Source organism: Triturus cristatus, chromosome 7 (genome assembly GCF_964204655.1).
Source record: "Triturus cristatus chromosome 7, aTriCri1.1, whole genome shotgun sequence".
Taxonomy (NCBI): Eukaryota; Metazoa; Chordata; class Amphibia; order Caudata; family Salamandridae; genus Triturus; species Triturus cristatus.
The window spans coordinates 1,424,080,127-1,424,100,446 of NC_140590.1; the positions used below are offsets into that span (position 1 = coordinate 1,424,080,127).

At 37.4% G+C, this 20,320-nt stretch overlaps 1 protein-coding gene across 1 annotated transcript; it reads right to left on the reverse strand.

The window, feature by feature from the left end:
• Positions 1-443: 443 nt before the first annotated feature.
• On the reverse strand, positions 444-19,924 carry LOC146812142 (uncharacterized). Its single transcript, XM_085614558.1, has 6 exons — positions 19,346-19,924; positions 18,570-18,628; positions 15,550-15,590; positions 7,161-7,598; positions 5,981-6,196; positions 444-749 (listed from the first exon to the last, which is right to left on the reverse strand). Exons 4-6 carry the CDS (start codon positions 7,302-7,304, stop codon positions 486-488), a joined length of 624 nt encoding a protein of 207 aa, XP_085470684.1. The 5' UTR covers positions 7,305-7,598; positions 15,550-15,590; positions 18,570-18,628; positions 19,346-19,924; the 3' UTR covers positions 444-485.
• Between the last annotated feature and the right edge of the window lie 396 nt (positions 19,925-20,320).

Here is a 20,320-nt window from a genome sequence, read left to right on the forward strand (position 1 = left end):
TTTTTTACATGTTGTAAAACAAAAGCAAACCAAAATGTTATGAGCAATGCCAATAGCTGTAACTTTAACAACAGTAGTATTGCTGGGTGAGTTAGTGTTTAGATAGTGTACTATTACATGAGTAATAGTTGTGAAGAGAAAGAGCAAGGTGTGAATAGGAAGTTGTAGATTCTAAATGGAGGAGTAAGTATTAGTAGCAGAGTGCAGTAAGTATTACTGATAAATTATAGAGATGCATTAATTGTTTTTTTGTAATATTAGTACCTAATTCCAGCAAAATGTATACATAAGTCATTGTGTAATTACTTATCAGAATGGGGCATATAAATACATGCAAGTACATATAAAACAGTATTCTTTCTTTGAAAAAAGCAACAGTAAGCCAAATGTCATTTGAGATATTTATTAACTTAACATTTTTTTTGGTATTTATTATGTTTATTTAAATTTACAAAAACTGTTATTTATTTTGCATATTGCATAATTTAATCTCTGTCTAGAATTCCGATAATGTGTTCATTTTGAAAGATGATATTTAATGTTTTTGGTAGGTGTGGCATAAGAGCCTCTGCAAAGTCATCAATATCTGCTGGAATATTTAGGTGGTCCATTAAAAGTGTATTGCTGATCTGTACAGATTTTAAATGTTCATTGTCTTCAATTTGTATGGTGATGGTACTTTTTTCCTGAGTAGTATTTTCTAGTCCATATATTGTGACTTGAAGTTGTTCTTGGGGTGGCTCTATTTTCTGTGAAAAGAAAAAAACATTTGTTACGAAACCCATTTTTACTGTATATGCGTTTTCTATTGCTATTTTTGAACGTGCTTTTGAGAGAAATAGAAAAGTGTTATAGATGCTGAAGGAAGTTATTCAAGATATTACTGTGAATTGCATTTCTTCTGAGAGGTTGGGAGAGTGTGTATGGTTAGTTAAAGGCAAAGACCCAAAGTGCGTACTTATGTGTTAGTACTTATGGAATGTATTAAGGAGGTGTTGTATATTTTTGATGCAGAGTGTTTTGAAACGTAATGCAAGATGAACTAAAGGTGAAAGATATTTAGAGAAATGTATGTTTGTTTAGTGCATTATGTGAAAACTTTGAAATAGAATGTGAATATGCAGAGGAAAGTAGTGATATAGTGCAAATAAATTAGAAGTTAAGTAATAGTTAAGGTAAAAACGAAAAGTGCATTTAAGGAAGTTGTTTAGTAGTATGTCTTCAGAAAAGGTAAATATAGACATAGATAGAGAGTTGGATGCTGCTTTGCTTGAGATGTAGTAATGTATGAATTTGTTGCTATTCTGATTGAAAGTTAGTGTTATATGAAAGTATAGGTATTTGATGTTTGCATGTGTTAAAAGGTAAGGTATAGAAAGGGACAAAAATGGTTACTATGGTATGGTTATGGACTAGCATTTAAAAATGTGTGCAAAATTATTAGACCTAAAGATGTAGTATGATCTGCAATGTATTTTCCTACATGTTTTGTATTTTGTCGTTAGGCAGTGAGCTGTAGGAAAGGTAAATAGAAAAGTAGTTAGAGATATTCAGAGAGAGTGTTTTGTATGAATGTATATGCATGTGTGTAAAGGTGATATAGTATTTTGGTGTGTTATCTATGTGTATGAGAGTTATGTGTTCAATTGCAAATTGTATGTTGAAAAAAGAGCAACTGATGTTGGTACGTGTGATATCAAAATAGTGAATTTAATTTGTGTTGTGTTCTAGATGTGTAAGTAAGTTCTTTGTAAAGAATGCATTTTTTGTATTTAGAAAAATCTTATTTGATTTTTAGGTCTCGCCTAGACAGCGCAAGCTGTCTCCGAGACATGCAGTATACACTTTAGTGTGGAAGCTTCATGGAAGCTCCGCCCACTCTTCCCCGATCTTTTTCATTGGCTTAGGTCACGAAATGCTGCCTTCCAATTGGTTTAAGGTTTGTTATTCCCACCTCATGACGATTATGTCGTCATTTGTATCCTTCCAAGGCTACTGGCCCCTTTACTCATCGCACTTTCTTCTGGCCTGCCGCCTAATCACAATGGTGTGCGCGCGATTACGTGCTCTCGTTCCCTGGCCGGCTTTACGGAAGGCAGCGTGCTAGCCTAACTGTATGTAGCAGAGTAGAAGTTGCATCTGCAATGCATCGGGCTTGCGTTTGTTATTTGCATTAAGCCTGCCTGGCAGCGAGTCGCCATGTCTGCCAGAGAGTCACCATGTTTGGGGCTACTTTCGTTCATCTTCTAAAGTTTTTGTTTGCGCCCGTCGCCGCTGCCAGGGCTGCCGTGCGCTCACCGCTCGGAGAAGCAGCTGCTTGAAAAGCACCCTGTGCGGCCAGACTTGGGTTGCGGGCTGCCCTGGTACGTGTGCCCGGGACGGCTTTAAGTAAAACCCCTACACGCCAGCACGGACTCCCCAAGTCCTGCCCAGTGCCCCCCTCCCTCAGCCCCCTCACCTGTGCTCCTCATCCAGGGGTAGATGTGCAGGCTGCTGCCTCCTTGCAGCTCCTGCTCCCGGCTCCGGTGCTCCTTTCCGCCGCCACCGCCCTGCTTTGAGGGGTCGCACGCTGGTCACATCATGGGCAGGTTCTGCTCAAAGGGCGAGCAGTGCATGTTGAAGGACGCTGCCTCCAGGCTGTAGCTGGCAAGGTAGAGCCCCGGGGCGCAGTGGGGTTGCAGGCTGTTCCTATTGCTGTAGCGTCCCGAGTTGGAAGTGACCAACGGGGCCGCCCCAGACGAGGCCGGTGCATAAGTCTCCGGCCGCTGGGGGCTGGAGGCAAAGGCGCAAGAAGTTTGCTCGGGGAAGACCCCGGACGGGAAAACGGACCGGCAGCCAGATATTTGGAGAACAGTATATTGGCATAATACAGTGAATTTATAATCCGGCCGGGTGATTTGTGGGCCGGGACGTGTTAGTGTAGGTTTTACAAGGTACGCTGATATATTATGGAATTAAGAGTTCGATTTACACCAAAAAGGACCGACCCTCTTTTTACGCCCGGACCATGTGACTCTGGGGCACGTGCCCGCCTCGGATCCAATCAGGGCCTAGCTTCCCACTGCTTCTGTAATATGGAGAACATGGTGCCAAAAATATCAGCAAGGACTCTACCCGAACCCGGGGGGATTAGGGAAGGTGGGGTCTGAGGAGTACTGGGGGATAGATAAGAAGGTGCAATCAGCTCTCAGACCCCTGCGATGGGACCCCGCCCTGAGGGGGCGCTGAGCCGCGGCACACATCTGACCCCACCCCTCCTTCCATTTAAATCTCTTCATTTCGCTATTGATCGCGCCTCGGATTTCTTCCTGCCTGCCACACAATCTCGCCGCCAGTGCCATTCGTTATGGGGGGGGCACGGTTTGTGATTTCAACCTTCTTATCCCCAGCGGAGCCGGCCCTGCTTCCACTCGGTGACCGGCAGTTAGTACAGTGTGTCTTCCATATAAAATGGAGTTGTATCCAGTACAACTCTTGATTATTGTAGGCACATCGTTATAGTTTCTTGCCAAAAAGATCCAAATTTAATTTGTAGTGTGATCTTTCAAACGCGTGTACGCGGCTCCTCCACACTATTTTAATATTGATATGAAACTTCTAAAAAACAACAACGTGCAGTCAGCATCGTCTGAAGTCAAGTGTGGTATTATACCACTGTGATCCCGTCCAGAGCGTAGAGCATGTAACTAATTATATGTCAAAATATCCTAAAGTAGGTGTCCGAATGAATTGGGATGAAAGAATGAAGACCATGATAATCTCCTGGCAGTATCTTCATCGCGTTTCCGGCAGCCTTAGTAGTAAAAAGTACCTTTTAATATAGAAGTACAGATCAGCAGCCATGGTTTCCTAGATGGGCACGCCAGGAATCTGCGCATCGAGCTTTTTATTTGCCATGGGGTTTTGCCGCAGAAGAATGTGGAAAAGCCATCCATAAACAGGACCACAAAATGTGTTCATCAAGGCTAAGTGAAACTTGATTAATTGCTAATTTATAATTGTGTTAGAATATCCTTTCAATGGCAAGAAAACCAGTAACTTTCAGTTTTATAAGAAAAGGCAGTGAAAAAACGAATTACGTTTTCATGGTTTGATTTTTGTTACATACATATGAACTCTGTAGCACTTACTTTGCCCTTTAGAACTAGGGCTCGTTGTCCAAACTCGCTGTAATACAGTGTTTTTGTCACATACATTGGACCGCTGGACAGTCATATAGCCCATTAATTTAATTACTTATGTGTTCATATGACAGTATTTCTATGCAGTATGCTTCCTCGTTCATTTTACAGACCTTCACATTTGTTTTCCATCTTTATTCTATTTTTTAATTCCCCGTCATTTTGTATTGAGTGGCTTGTAATTACAAGCCTCCATTTGTAATTGTGGGACTACAAGTCCCAGAATGCAAAGCGACGCTTAGTAAAAGTCAGACCTGGCTGATGATATCACACATATTATGGGTCACTTATCACCTATTCATCTCATCTCTCCCACTTGACACTTTACTTCCCCCACAAACTCTATCTCTCTTCCTTTCTGTCTTCCTCCGTCTTCCCCTCCCCATTCATTAATTCTTTCTCTCTCACTGAAATTTATCCCACCCGTCTCGGTCTCACTTTTTTCCCTACCACAACTCGCGTTTCCAAAATGTCCACTGTGATGATGAGGGTGACCAGGCCATGTGTGTTGTGTTTTTGGGGACTTGTTTTTTACTTTTCATATTCTTAGTGTGGCCCGCAAGTCCCAGCATGCGCTATTGGCAGAGCATCCGGAAACTCCGTATGTTGGCTTTGATGCGTTGTACCACTGCCTCTCTCATACTTTATAAATAATGTATGTAATTGAACCACCAGCCTGCCTCCCCTCTTGCTTCCAGTTTTTTCTCCCTATAGATGGCTGTGACAGTTGTTCTGCTCATCTGTGGCTGTGCCCTTCTGAGCGTGAACTTATTGTCATTATTGCGTGCATGTCTTTACGTTTTCATGATTGTATGTTCCGTGCGTCCTCCTGCGGTCAAATTTTGCTGGTTTTGCGGTGTCTCGCCACATTAATAAGGCGCAAATGTCCAACCCTAAATAGGATGTCTTCTTTGTAAATCACGTTGTATGTATGAAAGGGCGCGGGATTTCTCCATCTGAGCTGGACGTCAGCGCAGGATGCTGGGGGTAGGGGGTAGTGGTGGCCTGGGAGAGTCTTGGGGAGCTGGGCTATGAGATCTATAGACCTTCTCCAAGGGGGCGGGTTGTAGGGTGAGCAGGGCACCAAGGTAAGCCAAGCTATTGGCATTGTAAATAACAATGCATGTTATTTAGGTTTTAAAATCCAAACCATAAATAAAAGGCTGTGTCATTTACAATGCCAATAGCACAACTCGCGTAATGCGTGACCCATTGCATTGCAATACGCAATTACTTCATTGCTACTACTAGTAATTACTCAATTACAGTGCCATTCCTTCAAAGCGTTTTTTGCTACGTTGATGCAGCAACGTGATTCATGTTACGACACTGCCTCAAAGTATTTCATTAAGTTACGGTCTTGCAACACACTTCACATCATTCACTCGCTACTAAGTGCTTATGGTACTCTGCAGCAAAGCGCTTTTTCTTAACCCTCTGCAGCACAGCACTTTGCTACTAAACTTATAGGGGTCAAGTCTGTGGGTATTGTAGAGTGTTGGCTGTTAAGGCTCGAGTAAACACAGCTTATAATGATAATCTTCCCACAGTCGAATCGCACTTTCAACTCTGGAAAAACACAGCACTCCATGTACAAGTTACGTATCTCATTTGTGTAGCATGCAGGATTAGTTGGCCACGGTGACAAGGTGATGGTGCTGGCATCTTCTCACCCTTAATCTGTAAGTGTTAAAGAACAGTAGATGTTTCAGCACACAGGCTAATGTGCTGCATAGCTAAATACATATAAGATCCCAATGGCGAGACCGATTGGCATTGCCAATGCTTGTTGTACTTACTTGCAATTGTGTATTTCGAGTAGAATTCAATATTTTCTGGTTGTTAAATTCATGCACTGTTAAATGGGTTATTTTGATATAGCTTCCAAGTTCGATTGGAAAGTCTGCCGCGTCTCTCCATAGTGTTATTTTCACTGAGTCTGTTGCATCGTTGACTGTTATCGATTTTAGTTTTGTTTCTTGTCCTCCAATGAATACTGTTTTTGTTTCTTCCTCCTGTTAAATTTGATAAACAATCATTGTTATTGGTTCTTGCATTGATAGTATACACTTGAGCAGTATCTTTGTTTATTGGAGAGAACATGAGAACCAAACGTTTGTTGATTGGTGTTGTGTATTTGTTGTGTAATAGGGTGTGCGACAGTGTGTACGTTAGAGAGTGTGCGGTAGAGAGTATTGTATCAAGTATATACATGATATAAGTTGTAGGAGAGTGCATATAAAAGAGTAGATGATGATATTCTGTGTAGCTATCAATTTTACAAGTGTTGCGAATAAATAGTACTAATACTTTACAAGTGTTTGAAACTGGTGGGACTGTCCCATGTAATCAACACTTAACAGTGCATTTAGCGTCTCACCTGTATTTTTACAGATTGGTAAATTGTTTTCTCAAATTGTAATAGTTAAATGTAATTGATATTATAAAAGGAGCGAGTAGAGTTGCTAGGATATTGTATGTGGTGTATAGTAAGTACAGTGCTATTAGCAGCAACATGGTGTATTATATTTGATTTTCTACATCGATTAGTCTTAAATATAGCCTTTAGAAGATATTTTTCACTAGTAAATTTTTGTATGATTGTAGTAGATTGTACTAGAGAGTATTGGCAAAGTTTATGTAGCAATGAATGAGATAGAGAGTGTTAGTTTATAAATCTATGTAATACATTGTGGTGTGTGTAAAAGAGGAGTAAGTAACAGTTAGTACTAGAAATGTTTGTAGATAGCATGTGTGTTGTAGTGAGTGTTGTACATAGTTTATAGTAAAGTGTGCTGCTATTAGTGCGTGTTTTAAAGAGTTGGAGTTACCAAATGTGTTTTAGAATGTATGTTATAGTGGTTTGAAGAGTGCTTTTTGAAAGTGTGCGTGGCAGATAGTGTTTCTGATAGTATGTAGGTTTACTGACTATTACACGCAATTGCCAATATGCACCCACATTTTTTTTATGATACGTACCTCAGATATTGTCCCTAACATGCTCATTAATGACCGTAAATTTGCTTTCCTTATTGTTTTTATTGGAGGAACTGGCGGTGCAGGCGGCTGTAGCAAATATTCTGCTTCTTGTGTTATTGTTTCTGGGATTGTTAAAGGTGGCATTCTTGAAATTTTTGTTTGTTTCGTTAATATTATCACATTGTTCTTGTTGATAAAATTCCGAATTATAATCCCATTCCCTTCTTTTGTCAGCTTGAAAAAATCATCATTGTAGCAAGTTCCTTTTATTGACCCACTTTCATCAGCAAGAGCAATATGGAATCAAATCTTATTTTCTTGCTTTGCGTTTTTGTAATTTGTTTTTGCCGAGCATTTTACTATGTTTGCTCATATTGCTTTCTGATAAGGTTTGCTTTCCTCGTGTTTTGTTTCCTTAATTTCTTGTATAGAAATCATCTGCAATGAGAGAAAAAAATGTGAGTAGACCTTCTGAATATAGCATGCAAAGAAAGCAAATTTCTGAAGGAAAAGAACATACCAATTGACAATTTTAGCTCATTAAACAGCTACCCATAATGCTTTGTGATCGCTATAGTAGGACTCTAGTATACCAAAGTGAGTTACATTTCCATTAACATATATATGGTCTAAGGTTGAATTGTAGTCTGTTGTGTAGTTTTGTATTTTTTGGTGACATTGAAATTGGTTTTGCATGTATTCTAATAGCAGTGTTGCATTGTGCGATACTTGGGCTAAATCTATGTTGAAGTCGCCCATTATTATATATTTGTAGTTTGGGTAAAAGCTCAATACGCTAGTCAATACTTGAAAAAGTTTTTGCAGTTGTACATGTGGTGGTTTGTATATTATCACAAATAAGTAGTTACAATTATTTAAAATTAAAGTAAAATGTAAAATGTCAATTTCGTGCTGTGTTTCATAAATTGGCAAAAGGCAAATATTTTTTTTGTAATAAATAGCGATCCCATGCTTGGTATGCTGATTATGGAATTTATCAAATAGCATCAGATGATAGTGGTGAATATATAAGGAATTACTGTTTCCTTCCCTAGTTGTGTTTATTTCAGTGAGACATATAATATCTGCATTCATGATATTTGAGTCGGCTTGTATAGCTTTGTGATTTTTTTGTAGTGAACGTATATTGTGTACAATAATATTAAAGTTTAGCAGATAATCACATAATTGTGGTACTGATATTTCTAATAGCATATCTGTCCTTAAGCGGGCCATTTCCTCATGAACTTTTGGGTGTACAACTATTTTGTCTTGCTGAAAGTTTTTAATATATATGTTTTCTAATGATTTTGCTCAGCTTAAAGCAACATAATGCAAATGATGTATTTTACTATTGTTAAAATGGATGTAAAGTGGTTCAATAGTTTCTCCTTGTGTTCTATGGATAGTACGTGCAGATGATTGGCGTAGTGGGAATTGCTTGCGTATAATTGTTATAAATTTTTGTGTAAATTGAAAATGTCTAGAGATAACATGAATTGGTGTCCAATGAGGTGAAATGTCATTGTGATATATGTGGCTATTTTCCTGTCTTGTTAATTTGCCAACATTTTCTTTATCAAAAAGAATCAATATCACATTTGGAACGCTATTGATAGTTTCTACTAATTCAACTATACCTGTAGCACCATTTGTTAAGCCATCGTTAACATTTATATTGCATGTCAGATCGTATCGTAACTTTAATGCAATATGCAATATAAATGGCAGGCCCATGGTCTTAGTTGCATCTTCAGGTAATTGCATTAGTATTTTTTTTTTACTATTTCGCTTAGGTCAGATGCAACTGTATCTATTGCGGTTGATGTGTAAACAGGATATTTTGTTATATGTTGTAACAAAACTTCATTATTAATATTATTAACTTCTTTGTTTGTTGCCATTATATAAGGGATGGTTTTGGTAATGTTTTGGGGTGGGTCTAGCTCGCGTGTTTGTATTTGTATAATATCGTCATCAGTTTGTTTTCCTTCTCTTAATCTGTTTAGTAATTGAGCAAATGGTAAGTCATTTAGCTGCCGCATAATTTTTGTCAATTCAAACAACTTAAAGTGTGTTTGCCATAAATTTGTGCTTACTGGTCTGTATGAATGTCGACAATTTTCAAATATGTATGTGTCAAATACTGGTTTTAACTGATAAAAATCGCCAATTGCTAATACGGATATTCCACCAAAAGGGAGGTTGGACATTTTAATTTCCTGCAACCTGTTATGTATAAAATTGAAAAGATTTGCCCCTACCATTGATATTTCATCAATAATTAGCAATTTAAGATGCAATAATTCATTTTGAAGTGCACTCCTGTTTTCATGAGTTAGTGGTTTATGAGTTAGCGATTGCGAAACTGGTATTTTGAATGTACTATGTAGCGTTTTACCATGTATGTTATGTGCAGCTTTGCCTGTTGGAGCTGTAAGCAATACATATATGTTATCAGGATTTTCTCCCGCTTTGGTATTGTAATAGCGTAGTAATGTTTGGTAAAGGGCTGTAATAAGGAAGCTTTTGCCTACTCCTGCACCACCTGCGCAAAACGTATAGCAAGGTGTTTCTTTTGTTTTTATCTAATGCAAGTGATGGTATATAAAGTTATGTTGCTCATTTGTAAGATTTTGCATCAAACCGTGATATTGGTCATCTGGCATTATATTATTGGTTAAAAGTTCATCAGTAGTTGTACTTCTAATGCCTAAATCAAATGACAAGTCATATAATAGTGGTTCATTCACTTAAACTTCAGGACAAATGTTTTTGTCGGTTTCTATATCCATTGGAGGTATAAGTAATGCGTCCAATGTACAGTCTCCATTGGCATTAGGTGTTAATGGGGTATTATGCCTATTATACTTAGTATGATTAGCGTCAACTATGTTTTGAATTTCTAGGTATTTTTCATAATATGTTTCCTTAGTACCAATAATTTGATTTTCTACTCTCCAGGGATAATAAAGCATTAGTAATTCTCTGTAATAATTTTCAGGGTCATTTTTTTAATTAAATCTGCAATAGCGAATAATTTTCTGTTTTTGACGCTTTGTATAATCTGTTTCTGCAGTTTCATTTGGTATATTAATTTCAAGCTCTTCCTCATCTGAGCTATAAAAGTTATTTTCGGTGAGGAAATTATCAGGGTCTGCTGCATTTTTCTGCTTTCTATTTTTATGATTTTCATTATACATAGATGCATAGTCAGCTAATGTACATGTTTCCAAATCTGTAAGACGCTTGCTGTACTTTACTATAACATTATCATATTGTATGTGATTGGATGTATCAGGTAACAAATTTATAGTCTCAATGTCTTTTAATAAGTAGGTACGCTTTTCTGGAGGGCTTGTATTAATGAAAACATACGATCTAGAACTTTTGCGTAAAGGAATTTGAAGTATAAGATAGGCTGCTTCTTGTGCGCTTATTTCTGTACAGTTTAGGAATTTGTTACCTATATGCTTAAGCTGCTCTTTTATGCTTGGATTGTGATAAACTTCTTTTGCTGCTTGTGCAATCAACTTGCTCATTCCACGCTGTGATTTACTAATATATGATACTATATATACGGCACATGCATATGCGTCTAAGATGTATTGTATATCAATGTTTGCTTGCCATGCTTGTAAAATTGTCGTATTGTAGTTATTAATAAAGCATTCCGCTGGTGTTCTTTTTAGGAAAATAGTATTTTTTTCTATAATGCAGACAATACATATAACATATTGACTTAGTTCTAGTTGCATCGTATCTAAAAACTGATTAAAGGAATAATTTGAGAACTCTTGCGTGTTCATAGTTAGGTGGATTAGTTCGATTTTCTGTAAGAGCTCTTGATCAGTTTTGTCTAGTGGTAATGGTTCCAGTATAAAAGTTTCTAGCATTGGATATTTTGGGTACTGGTATTTGCACGTTCTTTTATGTTTTATACGACAATATTTGGTATGCCCATGCCTTTGTAGGGGCAATAAAGGCTCAATATTTGTATTTTGCGTTTTCGCACAGTTTATATATTTATCTATAAAAGCTGTAACAGTAGTAAGTTCTGAAGTTTCATACTGTGGAGCCGTTTCAATCCATATTATTCCATGTATATGTGGTGATCCTCTTTGTTGGAATTCTACTCTATAAAAGTAATCTATTACCTTGCCAATTGGGTTACTTTTATGCAGTAAAATACAATTAAAGAATTTCCTAACTTGAAAGTCAAAATGTCGTGCACAAGTAATGGGATTTCTTTGTATTAATTTGCATTTTGCCTCCCATGACACATTTTTGAATTCTTCTTCTGTACATTCTTTTTTTTTCTCAGTACGTAATAGTATGTTGATTAAATGATACCATTTAGTTTCTGCTGCTGATAACGTTAAAAAAAATGTTGGTATCCCCAATTGTCTAATCATAGCAAATAAGTCTTTTTTGCATTGCTCCCAATATGGTGGCGAGCTACGTATTGTTTTTAGTATTTTATATCCCTCATTAAATTGAAAAATGCTATCTAATTTTTGTTTGATGTCTTTTGCTGTAATAATGTTACCATTGTTAAAATATTTTCTAAGCGAGATGTATATTTTGCCCTGTATTTGCTTAATATGCAACTTTTTCAATTTAAAGAAAACATTTGTCATGGACTTTGCTACTCTTAGATCATCACTTCTTAATTCCCATTGACATATTGTACTGTAATGTATTGGTACATGCCTTTCTTTGTTTGTTGGCCTTCGCTTCCCACAAAAGATAGTGGGGAAAGCTAAATATTCAGAATCTTTGTCTTCATATAGACCCCCTGGTGTGTTATATTCAGCAGGTGCTAAGTTAATAATGTTAATGCTTTCTGTAGTTATAGTTTCATTAGTTAGCATAGTATCTAAATTCCCTGCTGCAATGTTGTCTGAGAAATCTGACGTATTGTTTGCATCAGAAGTGTCATTACAAGGTGGTATATTTTCTGGTGAATATTCCCAATCTTTATTAACGGTGACTCCATATTCTTGGAACATACTGCTAGTAGTTGCTAAACATAGAGCTGCACGCTTTACTTTGTTTGGCCTAACATTTTCGAAATGGGTATAGGATTTATAGCTTAATTTGCGTTTTAATTTAATTGGGATCGTCATGTTATCATTAATTTGTCTTGGCAAAACAGTAACAGTTGTCATAACATCGGCAGGGACGTTAACTACTGCACCTGAGAGAGATTTTTGGAAGCCTCGCGGCAGCGTTCTAATTTGTAAAAAAGGTATTCTTGGCGATACTAATCTCTCTTCTAAATTATGCAATTGTAATTCAGGTGGGATATCAGGAAATGTCATCCCATTATAGAAAGAATATGGTGGTATTTTGTCCTTGGCAATATATTTGTAACATTTTCGGCATATATCTTCTGTTTGATATTTACTAATGTTACATTCAATGAATTTAGCCCTTTTTTGTAACTTGTGCGTTTTTTGTAAACTTTGTTTATGCCATAACTGATTGCAAATAGTGCAAGCATACTCTGGGCCATATTTAATTTCTGTATGGAAAGTACTAATTGTGGCATTTGTTGTCAAAGATGTTATATTTGTGGCATTAAGTGTATTTTCTGGTTCTTGTGCATTGCAGCTGGTTGATTGTGAATCACAGCATCAGGTGTAAATGTGCTTGTTAGTGCATTGGTATTGTTAATAGGTATGATAGATGCAATATGACTTGTGGTTGTGGAATTCTCTGTATGCATTTGCCTATCGCTGTTGAGTGTTTCTGTAAGTGTATTTTCTAGCTGTAACTGTATAGGTGTGATATGTATAGAGGCATGTAGAGTTACCTTTGTAGTATGGATATACATGTTTCTTATAGGTGTAACTTTTTTCTCCCTATGTTTTTTTTGTGTTGCCTCAAGTGACAATTTTGCGTATTGTAACTGGAGTGAAGTATAAAGTAATACTCAATGAATTTGGTACTTAGTTCTGGAGAGCCAACGTTTTGATGTATTCAATAAGCTGCTCAGGTGATTTGATATCTAAAGCAATAGATGTCTCCTTAGCAGGAGGTAATAATTTCTTATTTTGGCTATTTGAATTAAAGACAAAGTATGCATGGCTAGTTTTGAATATTGAAATAGTATATGCATTAAAACAAAGCAATATACCATTGTGCAAATTCATTGAAGTAAGGGTTCTCAAAAGCCTGGCATTTTGCATTTCTGTTTGCTTCCCCTCAATCCTGAAGCTCTTTTTTTGCTTAATTGCATATATAATGCTATTGTGCTCTATGTAATTGGGTAAATATTGTGGCTGCATACAATTTTCTTCATTAACAGACTGCATTTCAATATATAGAGCATCTCCAAGTCCCATAATAGATTGCAAGTCTTGACTATCCCAACTATGTGCGGGTTTACAGTAGTTATGTAGAATAGCAAATAGACTATTTTGTACAGATTGTGCACACCTGGATGGTAGTGTAAGATCTGTTTGTGTTTGCTGTTTGTCTGTACTATTTACTACATTTATATTTTGTTGTGTTTGTGCTAAAAAAGTTTGTTCTATGTTGTTCTTGATGTTATTATGCATTTTGGACAATATAGCATTGGTGTTACTTTGTGGGCTAAGTATTTTGTTACACTGAGTGTTAGGTCTGTTTGTAGGATGGGAACTCTGTGTATATGCGTTAGTATGCAAATCCCTTGTTGAGCCTGTCATGTTTTGTGTATTTGTTGTATCACAACTTGTGATTCTTGTGTTGTGTATAAGTGTTTTTTTAAGTATACTTGCGTATGTTGGAGTATTATGTGAGTTACTTGCATATTGTGTTGTATCTATGCTAGTGCAGGTAGGTAGAGGCAGTTGTGCAGGTGTTATAGGCACAAGGGCATTTTTTTGGGGGGGAATATGCTGAGTAGTAGCTAATGATGCGGATGGCTGTTGTGTATTTACAAGAGTACCTGCCTTTGATCTTCGGAGCGAATGTCTTTCATTTTCTATGCGAGTTTTTAATTTGTGTGTGAAGAAATCGGTACATGCTTTAGTAGAATGCACATAAATATGCTTGTGTAATATGGCACTTGCATTTTTTTCTGCTATGAGCATTGCCTTATGTAGTGAATCTTTTTTAATTGTAATTATATCTATTGGAGTTAATTCATATGGTAAGTAATTACTATTGGGTCGCTTTAGACTATATGCCAGATTTGTAATGTACTGTATAAGCCCTTCAAATGATATTTGTATGGTAATACATGTCCCATTTGGGTGAGGCATCCCTGTGCTGTCGCGGCTATGTGAGTCAAATACAAAGTATGAATTTCCACTGTGCATAATAGCTATAACATACATATCCATGCAAAGTAAAACACCGCAATGCAAATTTAGTGCAGCTCTCAATACTGTTTGCATATTTGGCGAAGATGGGTCAAACTGTTTCAGTATATCCCCATAAGAAGGTTGTTTAAGCTTAAGCGAATAGATAGTGTCATTGTGTTGGATATAATTTGGTAAATCATCAGGATGCATAAGGTCTTCTTGATTTATGGAATGCATATCTATATATAAAGCATCCCCCAAGTCCATAATGGCATGTAAATCTTCTACAGTCCATGTATTAGCAGGTCTGTAGCAATTGTGTATGATTGCAAATGTGCTGTTTGGCAAACATTGTTTGCCCCGCGAAGTAGGAGAAAATTTGTTATGCCCTTGATGAGAAGCTGCCTGCAGTATTTCCATGATATTAATTGTGACACAAAAACAATGTTTAAATAAACTGCCCGCCCTAAACTACCTATTATATGTTTGTATTGTAGTGTTCTCTTTATGCTGTATTTTAGTGTTGTAAGTATCTTGTATCGACTATATATCTGTATGATTATATACAAGTATAATGCTAATTAGCATATATTAATATTTATATACACCTTCAAACTCTTCTGAGTATTTACTATTTAGTTGTTTAGGTAGACAAGTTTTATGTAATTTTCCTTGTGCTGCTAATAATAGTAAGTAATAAACAGATGCTGTTCAGCCAACTGATTTGTGTAAAATAGGTTAGATGTACACCGTAGTCAATTTATGCTATATGCATAGGATTTTCAAATGAATAGAAGTGTTTTCTATGCATGCATTGGGTGTGTGTTTCTATACGCTTGTAGTGTTTCCATGAATGGTCTGCTTTAAGCAAAGCTCATTGTTTATTAAATAGCCTGTGAATGATATTAACGGATTTGCAAGCACTAGACTTTATAATCAGCCTATAGCTATAGAAAATCGAGGTTATGCATGCCTGAAACAATGAGTATGTTTCCAAACGTGTATATATATATATATATTTATATTCTAATGATCCCTACTAATTTGTTTTCAGCATAGGCTGATGTGTCAACAATAAATTAAGATACTTTCACCTTGATGTCTTGAAAAGGAATGAGCAACTTCGTACAGTTATCTATGGAAGAATAAAAACAAGTATTAATGGTGACTTAGCATATTAATATACAGTAAGTTGTCAAATGTAACGAAATTAGGAAAGCATTTGTAGTAATGTCCGATTTAGTACTGAGAAAAGTTTTTCATAGAGTGTATTATAGTATACATAGTTAAGTATGTAGTAAACATTGCTCAGTAGAGGTTTATAAAGTTGGTAGATGTAATAAAAGAAAAACATACTTAGAAATTTTATTCAAAAGAGTAATACAGATGTAATAATACGTAGATGGTTTGTAGTGTAAGGTTTCTGTAGAGTATGCTGGAAAAAGTGTTGGGAAATGTAGTATAGTGTAGATAATGTGTAGCCAATAAAGTGCACATCAAGAATGTGTAGCAGAATGTCAAGAAAAGAGTAGTAGAGTGTTGTTTTAAGAGTAACATATTGAAATAGTAGTCTGAACAAAGAGAAACAGTATGGTACAAAAAAAAGGCGAGAAAAGTAGGCAGTGCTTCACGTAATTCATCCCATGGTAGTATGCAGCATGGAAGTATGCAACATAATGGCGCATGCGCTAGGGTACATGTGCTAAGTCACAGGGGCTAAGTCACATGCGCTAAGTAACACGTGCCAAGCCACATGTGTCAAGTCACACAATGTGTGTGCTGTAAAGAGTAGATGGAAGAGAGTGTGAATGAGAATGTGCGCTAAAGAGTGTGTGGTGTGGAGTGTGTTTTGGAGAATGCATGGTGTAAAATGCATGGTGGGGAGTGTGCGCTATTACTGTTGAAAACAGGGATAGGAACAGGGAAAAATTGCAGAAAAAGTTTGACAGAGCCTCACGTAAGTAACACCATTGGAGTTTGCAGATTGGTTCTCACCTGCATGCTCACTTTCTCATCATCAGCTATTGTCAACTTATAGGTTGAAAGTATGAAAAAGCAAGGAAAACAAAGAGAAGAATAAAGAAGAGGCAGTGTGTAGTATACGTAAATGAGTAGCGAGAGGAGTAAGAGTAATGTATGTAGTGTACAAATAATAAAGGATAGTAGTGAAGATAAAGGCAGTAGAGATGTAAGCATTAGCTGTGGTGCATGTTGAGGAGATGTACCTAAAAATGTGTGCAACAGGTAGTATGGTAAAGAGTATGTAAAATCAGTGCATGAGAGCGCGTGTGACAGAGCACATGCAACAGAGCGCGCGCAACAGAGTGCATGCAACCTAATCTCACACGTGCTAAGTTACACGCGTTAAGTTACACGCGCTAAGCTACACGCGCTAAGTCACAAAAGCAATGTGTATGTAGAGAGTGAATGGAAGGGAGCATCAAGGAGAAAGTGGGCAAAAGAGTGCATGGTATGGAATGTGTAACGGAGAATGCATGGTGTAAAGTGGATGAGGAGGAGTGTGTGTGAAAGACTAGAGTTAAGCTTGTAATAAAGAGTGTTGCGCGGTAAGGAGCATATATATGCAGTATGCAAAAAACTGGTAATGCAGCACTTAATTGCGAAGCAGTACATGACATTTTTAAGCTATAAACCAGATGTTCAGACTGAAAAAATGCATTGTATTGCAAAGCGTGATAGCAAAAAAACAATTGCGCAGTAATATCTGCATTACTCTGGGTAATACATACATCAAGGGCAATGTCTGTACAGCAAACAATGAAATTAAGTAACCATTGAGAATCAATGTAATTATTTTGAAAAGGATACCTAGTCCCGCAAGCGTAAGTTGTGAAACCCCTTCCACCCCCCTAAAAGGATAACAAACATCACACATTATAATGCCACTGCTGGTATAAGGATAACCCCCCCCCTTTTTGGCCCCTCATCACACACTTGTTTCAGTTGGTTAAATTAGCATAGAAGCCTCACAGAGTTAATTAAGGTAAATACGCGTTTTAAATGGAACATATACGTAAACAATGTACCTTGAAAGCATATGCAAAGAAGCCGAAAAGGAAGATGGTAAATGTATTCAAATGTAAAGCATGACGAATAGAAATAAAGGCAAATCTATTGAATGCGCGCACCCTAACTGCAATCATAGGCAAAAAGTGAGATACAAAAGTAGACATGCACAACAAAGCCTTTGACAGAAACGTTTCGCATCACGAAACACATTTTGGCAACAAATGTAAAACAGTTGTAACACATGTAACGAACAGTAGCAAGCACATTAAAATTCAAAGGCTGCTAAATGTGTATATTAGCGTATAATTGTAGATGACTGGCAACAGTAGCAAGTTTGTAATGCAAGCGAGGCTAAAGTATCTTATGCAGAGAGTGCTTCAGTTAGGATGAAATACACGGCAAACGAAAGCAAAGTGTTACCGTAATGAGGCTAGCATTAGTGTTGAAAGCCAAAACAGCAAGTCAATGTATTGCGCGTGCAGTTTCCCTTGTAAAGTAGGACTAATATGTTAGGCATGCAGTTCGGATCAAAGTTAAAAAAATGGCGGCATCTAAACGCAACGCTTACAAATGAAAGGCAGCAAGATGGCGAAGCGGTACCGTAATGTATATAGTAATAGCGGCGAAAGCAAAAACAGCAAGGTAATGTGCTGTACGTGCGTGTCCTTTTTAAATTCCTCCCAATATATACTATCAAATTATTTCATTGCTAAATTTGTAAAAAAGCGCGGCTTGGAAAATTAAAGGCAGCAAGATACCAAACGATGGCGAAGCGGTACCGTAATGTATATAGTAATAGCGGCGAAAGCAAAAACATTAAGGTAATGTGGTGTGCGTGCGTGGCCCTTCAAAATACTGCCCAATATATGCTAGCAAATTTTTTCCGTTGCAGATTTTAAATTAAAGCGCGGCTTGGAAAATTAAAAGGCATCAAGATACTAAGTGAACTTTGCTAACTAAAAAGCGCATAACATGTTTGCAAAGGTTAACATTGTAAAACAACAGCACTTGACATTAGCAAAACACGATAGAAAACGTTCAATGATTTTATTTTAAAAACGGCAATACAATTGAAGTCGCTTACCTTTTACCAATAAAGATAGTTTAGCTCGTACCGGATGACCCACGAAATGTCTAGAATGGCTGCTCTTCCAGTTCAGGTCCAGGAAAATAAAAATAAAGGGGAGTTAATTAAAATGAAATCCTAAATGTAACCAGCGATTCGAAAGCAAAAGGCATTGTAAGTTGTATTTTAACTAATAATTGTACGATCCCTGACAACAGTAGCAAGTCTGAAATGCAAACCAGGGGAAAGTCTATTATGCAGAGAGCGCTTCACTAAGTATGCAATACACGGGAAACGATAGCAAAGCGGTACCGTAATGCATATAGTAATAGCGTTGAACACAAAAAACCAGCAAGGTAATGTGGTGTGCGTGCGTGCCCCTCATAAATTCTGCCAAATGTTTCTTAGCAAGTGATTTCGTTTGAAAAGAAAGCAATCGCGGCTTTGAAAATTAAAGGCAGCAACATACCAAACGATGGCGAAGCGGCACCGTAATGTATATAGTAATAGAGGCGAAAGAAAAAACATTAAGGTAATGTGGTGTGCGTGCGTGTCCCTTCTAAATTCAGCCCAATATATGCTAGCGAATTTTTTCGTTGCAGATTTTAAATAAAAGCGCGGCTTTGAAAATTAAAAGGCATCAAGATACTAAGCGAACTTTGCTAACTAAAAAGCGTATAACATGTTTGCAAAGGTTAACATTGTAAAACAACTGCACTTGACATTAGCAAAACACGACAGAAAACGTTCAATGAGTTTATTTTACAAACGGCAATACAATTGAAGTTGCTTACCTTTTAGCAATAGAGATAGTTTAGCTCGTACCGGATGGCATGGACCAAAGAAATGTTTTCGAATGGCTGCTCTTCGAGTTTAAGTACAGTAAAACCGGAGGAAAGGGGAGTTACTTTAAATGAATAACAATAGAGAAGTAACACTTGTTTACGAACTGCACGTGTGTGAAATGTTGGTGTCTAGCCGTATGCTAATGTTTGGGTGGGGGGCTTCCTTGGAAGGATGAAAGGAATGTCTGCCTGAGAGTGTGTGCTATTGTTAGTGAGGAGGTGTGAATTCCAGGCGAATTGAATGTGAAAGCATGCATGGAACAGATAGCGATGCAGTAAAAGGAAACGCGGCTCCAACCTGTCTGACCGCGTACAAAGGTGTTTTCAAAGGGAATTCACCGCAAAAGCGCTGTAAAGCTAAAACCTACGCAAAGAATACTAGACATTATAAATACAGGCAAATAACGAAAATAAGTAAAGAAACTTACCTTTAGATGCCTTACCTAAGACCCGCAAAAAGAATAATACCTACAGAGTAAAGCACTTTATGCACAATGCTGCACGGGAACGGCAGGCCCGAGGAAGTCCCTGTTAAAAAAAAAAAAAAATGTCAAAGTGAAAAACGAATCAGACAAGATGTCTTAATAAAGACCCGCAAACAGCAACATACATACTGGCTAAAGTAATCTTTGCACGACGCTGCCCAGGGACGGATCGGACTGGGGAATGCCTGTAAAAAAAACATTAAAAATAAAAGCGTTAGATAAGGGACAGACAAGATGCTTTACTACAGACCCGGCAAACGCATCATACATACCCATGGAAAGCACTCCAAGCACGTTGCTTCCCGGGAACGGGCCGGAGAGGGGCATACCTGCAAAAAAACAGAAAGCAATTTAGTTAGGTAACAAAATAAGGTAATGCCTAGAAAAGGTAAAAAAAAAATCGAGTTACCTGTTTACAACTGCGTTCCGCCTACCATGC

Coding starts and splice junctions, on each gene's coding strand:
- LOC146812142 (XM_085614558.1), bottom strand. CDS start 7,304: ATGCCACCTTTAACAATCCCAGAAACAATAACACAAGAAGCAGAATAT. Junction 6,197..7,160: donor TGTTAGGGACAATATCTGAG/GTACGTATCATA, acceptor CAAATTTAACAG/GAGGAAGAAACAAAAACAGT. Junction 750..5,980: donor CTCGAAATACACAATTGCAA/GTAAGTACAACA, acceptor TTCTTTTCACAG/AAAATAGAGCCACCCCAAGA.